Genomic DNA, 8,221 nt, shown 5'->3' on the forward strand with positions numbered 1-8,221 from the left:
CCCGCAGACCCGCGCTTAGGGTCCTAGGCGAACGCTAGAACCTGGAGCTCGGATTGCGGGTTCTGGCGCACCGGATGCCAATCCGAGTGCTGTAAATCCACTTCTCCGGAGTTTCCAGTGGACTCCGAAGAGGCGCTGCGCAACGTGGTTGGCTGGCCTCTGGGCATGCGCAGTAGTCGCCCGCGGGGGGCGAGGGGCGGGTGCTGGTGGCGCCGTGGGAGTTCCCGCCGGAAGCGCTTGTCGCCGGGGTGATGTCGGCCCAGGGCGACTGTGAGTTCCTAGTGCAGCGAGCCCGAGAGCTGGTGCCCCAGGATCTGTGGGCAGCCAAGGCATGGCTTATCACGGCCCGCAGCCTCTACCCGGCCGACTTCAACATCCAGGTGAGACAGGCACGGCGGTGCGCACGCACGGAGGGGAGCGTTTAGCCGAGCTGGGCGGCCCTGGGTGCAGAGCACGGCCGGGACTACCTCTCCACACTGCACAGTCGACCAGCCTCGCCCCCAGTGCCTGCCAAGGCTGAGACCACACACTAGATGAGGGCCCAGGCCACTCATTCATTGATCATGGTGGCAGCTATCTGTTCACTGCCTGCTGCACGGAAACGTTATCCCAGTCGATCCCAGAAACCCCGAGGATGGAGTGAACCCTGAATCCCGAGCTCGGAGCCACCACGGGATGTTTTGTGCTCAGGCTGTCCTTTCCCTTGGGGGTCTTTTGGGTGAAGACCCAACCCTGAGCGGCGCTGCAGGTGGGCTGGAGCTGGGCCAGCTACTGCGGAAGGTGGTTGTGACCCTGTGTGCCTTGTTTCAGTATGAGATGTACACCATCGAGCGGAATGCAGAGAGGACCGCCACTGCGGGGAGGTTGCTGTATGACATGTGAGTTAATTATCTGGGATCCTTCCAGGACCTTTTGTGGACACCCTAAGAGGGCTCTTCAGATATCAACAACTGATAGAAGATGGGACCCTACATCCCTGGTACACAGAACTCAGGCCGTCTTAATTGCCAACACGCCTGCTGCAGAGATGGCTTATTTTTGTATTTTAATCCCCAAATTTGTATCCCGTGGTTTATGTAAGAAACCAGCATTGATAGAATGAGATGTGAAAATCCCGACTAAAGAAGGTTTAAGTTTTGTGTGTATCTGTGCATCTCTATGGAAACACGTAAATACGTTGGGGAGCTGACAGAGTGAGGGCAGCCTACTCTCACTCTGACGCTTGCTTTCACCACCCACTATGGTGGGCCCCCCATGTCTGCTTTATAGAGATGCTTGTTCTTCTTCCTTTCCATGTAGCGCTTCTCAGCCTCTCCTTTCTTGCTGCCCATTTCCAGTTATTTTAAACTATGTCTGGCATGTCAGCACCCATATTTTGGTGTCTCTAATTTGTAGCAAAGGGGTATGTGCATTCCATCACCTATCGAGTTGTTCTCTACAAAGGGTATCCTAAATATCTATTTCCACAAATTTTATATAAGATTGTCAGTTTTCCACACTCCCAGCAACCTTTAAATGATTGTCTCTATCTCCTATTTTCTTTCTTCTTTTCTCTACCCTTCCCCCTTTTTCTTCTTTTCTTTCTTTCCCTTGAGACAGGAATCTCACTTCATTGGCCAGGGTGAACTCAAAAGACTCACATGCTCCTCCTGTCTTAGCCTCCTTGTAGCTGGGACACAGGCTATACCACAACTGGCCCGTGTCATGGGGAAAATCACACATTGCTATTTTGTTTCTTAAGCTTGTGCCCCTGATGCTACCAAAAATGTGGAGTATTACTGCCACTCTTCTCTTTGTTTATTTGTGGTCAGTGATTTGCCTTTTTTTTTTTATAGAGTATCACTTTTTCTATTGCTGTGGCTGATAGAAAGAAAGGGTATATTCTGACTCAGGGTTTGAAGATACTTCAAACATACATCTTGGTGGGACCACTTGGCAAAAGGAGCAGGGTAGCTGGTCACTTATTCATGCAAAAGATGATGAGGACTTTCAGACTGCTTTTGTTTATTCTTTGTTTCTGAGACCAGGTCTCATGCATCCCAGATTGCTGTGGGTTCAAATTCATTAAATGTAGCTGAGGACGACCTTGAATCTGACCCTCTTGCCTTTACCTATCAAGTTACAAGCATTCACTACCACATCTGGCTTATGGGGCACAGGGATGGAACCCTGGGCTTTGTGCATGATAAGCAAGCGTTCTATCAACAACCGAGCTGCATCCACAGTCCCCCGTTCCTAGAAACATCTAGCGACTCTATGAGGATTCTCAGCTATTTTAACTAATAGGCTGTTCTGTGCATTTATCGTGGCGTATTCTGATGTATATAAACATTTGCCTAAAGAAAAGAGGTTTTCTCTACATGCTGATTTTTTACTTGGTTGAATCTGGTATCTTACTTTGGTGTGTTCATTTTAAAAATAGGTTTGTGAATTTCCCAGAACAGCCGGTGGTGTGGAGAGAAATCAGTATCATAACATCAGCACTGAGGAATGATTCGCAGGATACGCAAACCCAGTTTTTAAGGAGTGAGTAACAGTAATGCCCACTTCTGGGACACCGTGTCTGTCACAGACGTCTCAGTCACACCTGTCATAGTGGTGCCCACATTACGGTTTATGCTAGGCCGTGAAAGTCTGCGGTGACGTCACTTGGTCGCTTCAGAATTTACGTAGAACACTTACTTAAGTGGTCCTATGGCATGGCAGTCTGTCAGTGAAATCAGGAGATTGTATTTTGGACACATTTTACAATAACCAGAAAGCATCTATAGATAAACCCAATCTTCACAAAATAGGAGAAAAACTTCAAACTTCTAGGTTGGTTGCTATACCCAACCAACGATGAGCAATTCTATATAATTCGCAAGCGGATGGTTTTGGTCATTTCAACTTCAGCAAGTTTCTGCCTTTCTCTTAGTGTAGCTAGGTCTGTGGTGATGAATCACTCAGGTCATGCCTGCCCTCTGGACCATCAGGCCTCCAAATGTTTCATGATTACTCAACAAACCGCTTGTGCCAAATACTCTGGAGTCCAGAAGTCTGCTAGTGTGCAGGTGAATTCCAAGTGTTTACAGTTTTATGAATGGAAAAGAATACCTTACTTCTTTCGGGTCAACATTTTCTTTGTGGGGAAAAACAAAACTTCAGAGGTGAAATTTTGTTTGCAGGCTTGTTTGAAACTCTTCCGGGTCGGGTCCAGTGTGAAATGTTGCTAAAGGTGACAGAGCAATGCTTCAACACATTGGAACGGTCAGAGATGCTGCTGCTGCTTCTGAGGCGCTTCCCTGAGACCGTGGTGCAGCATGGGGTAGGGCTGACTCCTTGCTTTTCTTTAAGAGAGGAATACAGTTGCTTATCACTCGATTCCCTGGCATTCATTACACATCTCCAGATATCTTCCTATCAACCTTAGGTTATAGTCCCCCAAATTTGATGGTGTTATTCAGTAGAAAGTTACCTATTTCCATTGTGTTTGACGATGTGTTTGAATTTAAGGACTCGCCACCAAGCTGAGCAACCTGAATCCCATCCCTAGGTCCCACATGACGGAAGAAGGAAATGGATCACAACAAACTGTCCTCTGATCTCCACTTGAATGCCGTGGCATATTTCTTCTCCCCCATAAATAAACCAAAATCTCTTTAAGGGCTGCCACTCGCTGCATCTGGCCTATTCTACAGTGGGCTCATTTTAACTAATTTATCTGCAATGGACAATGCTCGTCTTTAAAGGTGAGCAATGCAGTCATGCAGCCCTTAAAGAGATCTTGTTCAGTGATGGACTGTGTGCATGGTAGTGGTCCTATGAGGTTATATTGTGCAGTGACAACATGGTATATATTCCGTGTGAAATTCCTACTGATGCATCAGTCCCTATTGTAAGCCATGCGTGACAGGCATTCTGAGGTCTTCAGTGGATATGATTTGGGGGATACAATTTTGATCTTATATTCTTTGCTTGTTGCAGTGGCATTTTACTTTGTTTGTCCTGTGATCTTTTATGCTGTCCCAACAAGACTACAGTGTTGCAAAGAGAATAAAATGAATGTGTGAGTGGATTGATAGACTTTGCAGTGCTGGGACACGAGTGAGGGGAAGGTGGCCTTAAAACTCAGACATTTTTGCCCAGTGCTTCCCCAACTGTAAGATTATCTACTGGGGTCTCTTGAGAGTAGCTGTTGTCATTCTTGTACTTCTTAACAGAGAGTAAAGTTGGTTTCCAATGTCTTAGAAAATCTCTCCAGCTGTCATCCTTTGTGCTGTCTTCCACTGTCGTACTGGACTTTCTGTAGACACTTTGTTAGCCCTCTAACTTTGCCTGTTCAGAGGAGCATGAGATGCGTGGACAGGGAGTCAGTGAACTTGATCCGAGCAATGTCGCTGATGTACTCTGACGTTTCTAGTCTTTAAAGTATAATTGTTTCTTTCTTTGAGAAATTTGTGACAAATAACAGAATACTGTTTCTTCCTGTGATTCTGACATCTTGCACTGTGCACATGAGGTGATTTTTGTCTTTAAACAGGTTGGCCTTGGGGAGGCACTGCTAGAAGCTGAGACCATTGAAGAGCAGGAGTCACCCGTTAATTGCTTTCGAAAGCTATTTGGTAAGAAGCACTGTATTTTGTATTATTTAATTGAGGTAAGTAGAATATCTGGGATTGTCATTTCTGGGGTAAGGTTACCTGTACAAAGCGAAGGAACTCTTTATATTATGACATTTAGTCTTGCTTTTACCTGCAAAACATTTAAAAGAAAAACCTCTTGTGTGTTCTTTAGTATTTGCTATCTCTGCTAGAATGTGTACAGCATGTGTGTGCATATGAAGTGTAGTCATAGCCACGGACCCCTCCTGGGGCCAGCAGATCTCTGCCCACAGACATATTTTCTCTCGGCCCCCCTCCACTGATGTCCTTCAGTACAGCTTGTTTAAGCAGTTGTGCCAGGGTGATTCCCCCTGTATATTTTAGATGCTGCATTCAGTGAACTGGAAAATGAGTTCGTTTCTGTTCGAACCCTAGAACAAACAACCTGAATAGTCTGTTTTATCTTTGCAACAGTTTGTGATGTCCTTCCTCTAATAATTAACAATCATGATGTTCGATTGCCCGCCAATTTGTTATATAAATACTTGAACAAAGCAGCCGAATTCTACATCAACTATGTCACTCGGTCCACACAGCTGGAAAATCCGCATCAAGGTGAGTGGAGCATCCTACACCTGCTCAGACTTAGTTTGCTAAAGTCCCTCAGAAGTCCCTCTCTGAATGTGTGTTAGTTTGATAGTTTTCCTAAAAGAAGTATGTAATTATTTCTGTAATCAATTCTACCCCTTGATTGAAATAGTATGGTTCGTAACATCACACAGGTACCTTGAGCGCCACCTGGGTGCCATAGCTCAAAAGCCACCTCCTTTACCAGCCAGCAGTCATGGATCCTGGAGCCAAACAAGCACAGTCATCTCACATGTGCTGTTAGCAGTTTTACTGTATGGACATCATAGGTACAAGCTAGGTGGTAGAGCCCTCTCTGTGATATAGCCTAGAGCCCATGATCGTAGCTGATTTCCTTGGACTGCCAGCCTTAGCTCAGGCTTGTTTCTAACTAACCTATTTCTATTAACAGTGTGTGCTGTCACATGGCTCATGGCTTTTACCTCTCCTCCTGCATGTCCTGCTTCCTCTCCATCTCCTCTGGTGTCTCTTCTTCACCTCAGTTTATCTCCTCTTCTTTTCTCTCTGCCCGGAAGTCCTACCTAGCCTCTTCCGGCCTAGCTATTGGCCATTCAGCTTTTTATTAAAGCAATCAGAAGGTGCCTTGGCAAAGACACATCTTCACAATGTAAAGAAATATTCCACAACGTTTCCCCATTTTGTTTAAATAAAATGGAAAGGAAAGATTTTAACTCTAACACAGTAAAGAACAATTATCAGTAATGGTCTAAATAAAAAGGGAAGCTTTTAACTTTAACAAAGTAAAACTATATACAATAAGAACAATTTTCAAGTAAGAATTACATTTACAATGTCCAGTTCATGTGCATTTGGAAAATCTGGAGAAAGTACTATATTATCTAGCTTATCTTAGTGAGTCCAGAGTTTTATAACTAAGCCATTTTTTATTATAGCTTGTATTACCAACTTTAAAATATCTTTTTAGAATGTAAAACATTTTCATAGATAAACAAAAACAAGCTTTTATGTCTCTCATCCATCTACATTTTACATCTCTTTTGTAAGTTTCTTTCCTGACTTTGGTAACAAAACTGTAGCTATAACTATCTCATCTTCAGCTCCATCAGAGACCCAGGAAGGATAAAATATTACTTCAGTAAATAGGAAATGGAGAGCAAACAAATTCCAAAACTAAGAAGTGACAGAGACATATGGCTGCCTGGACAGTCACCCCAAGGTTCCTCCATAACACTGGGGCATCCATCTTCTGCCTACAGTTCTAAAATACATGACAGACTTTTCTGTGAAGCAGAAATTTTGAAAGACTGGTCTACCTTATCTTGGCAAAGGTTGGCAGTCACTTTTTTTTTTGTGTCCTGCTTGTCCAATTTGGACAGCATTCTGTCAGAAGTTGAGGCAAGGGCAGTTTCTTTGTCCCATGGCTAACCTTGCCACAAATGCAAGCAAACTCTATAAGGAGGTTTTTTTCTATGTCCATAGTTCCTTTATGAAGTAGATTGGTACTGCCAGGAACAGACAAGTCTCATTATCATGAGAAGCTGTAGGTTATTGAAAACATTTTAAATTGCACATTTTTTAGGTCTTTTAAGTATTTAAAGACCATCTATCTATTTAAACTATATCTCTGGTAGACCTTGAAAACATACCTAGCATTGCTATAAGTTTGATTGTTATAGATGACTATTAACCTGTATTTTCTTTATTATCCTAAATAGCTTTTAAGGACTAAAATTTTATATTGCCTTTTTAAATGAGCCACATAGGTATAATACCTTAAATAAGAATAGAAACATATATACAGTATAGCAAAAATAACCTTAAATTTGTATCACTATACAAAAATCCATACATTGTAAACTATATGAGACTGGTGGTTGTTCAAAAGTAGACTCAACAATCTACCCTTCTATCTCATATTTCTATACTGTATCCCCCCTTTTCACTTCAGAAAGAGATCCCTGAATCTGATCGCCTTTGTTTAGCTTTCTCCCTGATCATGACCAGTAACAGTTTGTAACCAGTCCCCCTAAATGATGGCAGACATCCATAATCCACCAAATGACCAAAAACCACCCATCACACCTCTTGGGAATGTGGACATTGTATTCTCTAGACTGCCTCCTACTGTCTGGAGGTGATGGCATCGTTAAGGAACCCTGAGAAAAGTGGGATAATGGTCAGGTCCTGGAAAAACTAGCCATAACACTTGTTCAGTTTTTGTGTAATGGGAAAATGCAAGACTTATCTCCATTCCTAGCTCTAATAGTCTGCAAGGCTGGACCATCTCAGCCAGCAGCCTTGAAGCTGTTCTGCATGCAGAGCTCTGAGGAAACTGCAGAGGCATTCTGAGAGGCCCACCTGGTTTCATTAGTGTCTCATCCCCTTGCACTGACAGCACACAAACTTTAAAGGTGACTTACATATCTGAATTAATACAAGTATGGACTGAGTGTTATACCCAAGCCAATAAAAGATGATTTTTTTCTTTTATGTTTGAGCAGATAAAATACACATCATGAGTCTTGTAGTTTTTTGTTTTTAGTTTTATTTCTTAATGTCTGTAGTCAGGAGTTTCAGCAGATATCCCCTGATCAATCCTGATCCTCTTTAACCTTGAATGAATCCATAGCCTTTCATTTGTGTGGAAACAAAAGCATAACCTCTTCCCCAAAGCAGTATATTTTCTGACTTCCATTTTCTATCTGCACTGGTTTAGTTCATCAATTCCTCATGGAATCAATGTCTCTCAGCAGTCAGAAAGTTCACAGTCAGATTTGGTTTTTTCCCAAATCTGAATCTGTTTTAACGGAGCACCTGCAATGTTCCTCTGAGCACCTGAGACAAATCTAAACTGCCATGTCAGCTGCTGCAAGGTTCAACTTAGTGCCTGGTGCTGGTGGCTGGCTCCAGTCCACAGGCAGCAGCTGGTAGCTCCTCCTCTGTATGCCACTGAACACTAGCCTGCCTAAGCCTGCAGGACCAGGAAGCTATTGGCTCTTTGTCCAGACCTTTTTTTTTTTTTTTTTTTT

At 43.4% G+C, this 8,221-nt stretch overlaps 1 protein-coding gene across 3 annotated transcripts in view; it reads left to right on the forward strand.

Moving 5' to 3' along the window:
* The first annotated feature begins 210 nt into the window (after positions 1–210).
* Positions 211–8,221, forward strand: part of Ints10 (integrator complex subunit 10) — a 29,747-nt gene continuing 21,736 nt past the window's right edge. For all 3 annotated transcript variants that reach the window (XM_026777888.1, XM_005370882.3, XM_005370883.3), the window contains exons 1-6: positions 211–380; positions 811–878; positions 2,423–2,526; positions 3,168–3,307; positions 4,523–4,604; positions 5,058–5,198. In XM_026777888.1, coding sequence (XP_026633689.1) covers positions 252–380; positions 811–878; positions 2,423–2,526; positions 3,168–3,307; positions 4,523–4,604; positions 5,058–5,198 — 664 coding nt within the window. In that variant the 5' untranslated portion in view covers positions 211–251. The remainder of the gene's footprint in view (positions 381–810; positions 879–2,422; positions 2,527–3,167; positions 3,308–4,522; positions 4,605–5,057; positions 5,199–8,221) is intronic.

This window comes from Microtus ochrogaster, unplaced genomic scaffold (genome assembly GCF_000317375.1).
Source record: "Microtus ochrogaster isolate Prairie Vole_2 unplaced genomic scaffold, MicOch1.0 UNK89, whole genome shotgun sequence".
NCBI classification, from domain to species: domain Eukaryota; kingdom Metazoa; phylum Chordata; class Mammalia; order Rodentia; family Cricetidae; genus Microtus; species Microtus ochrogaster.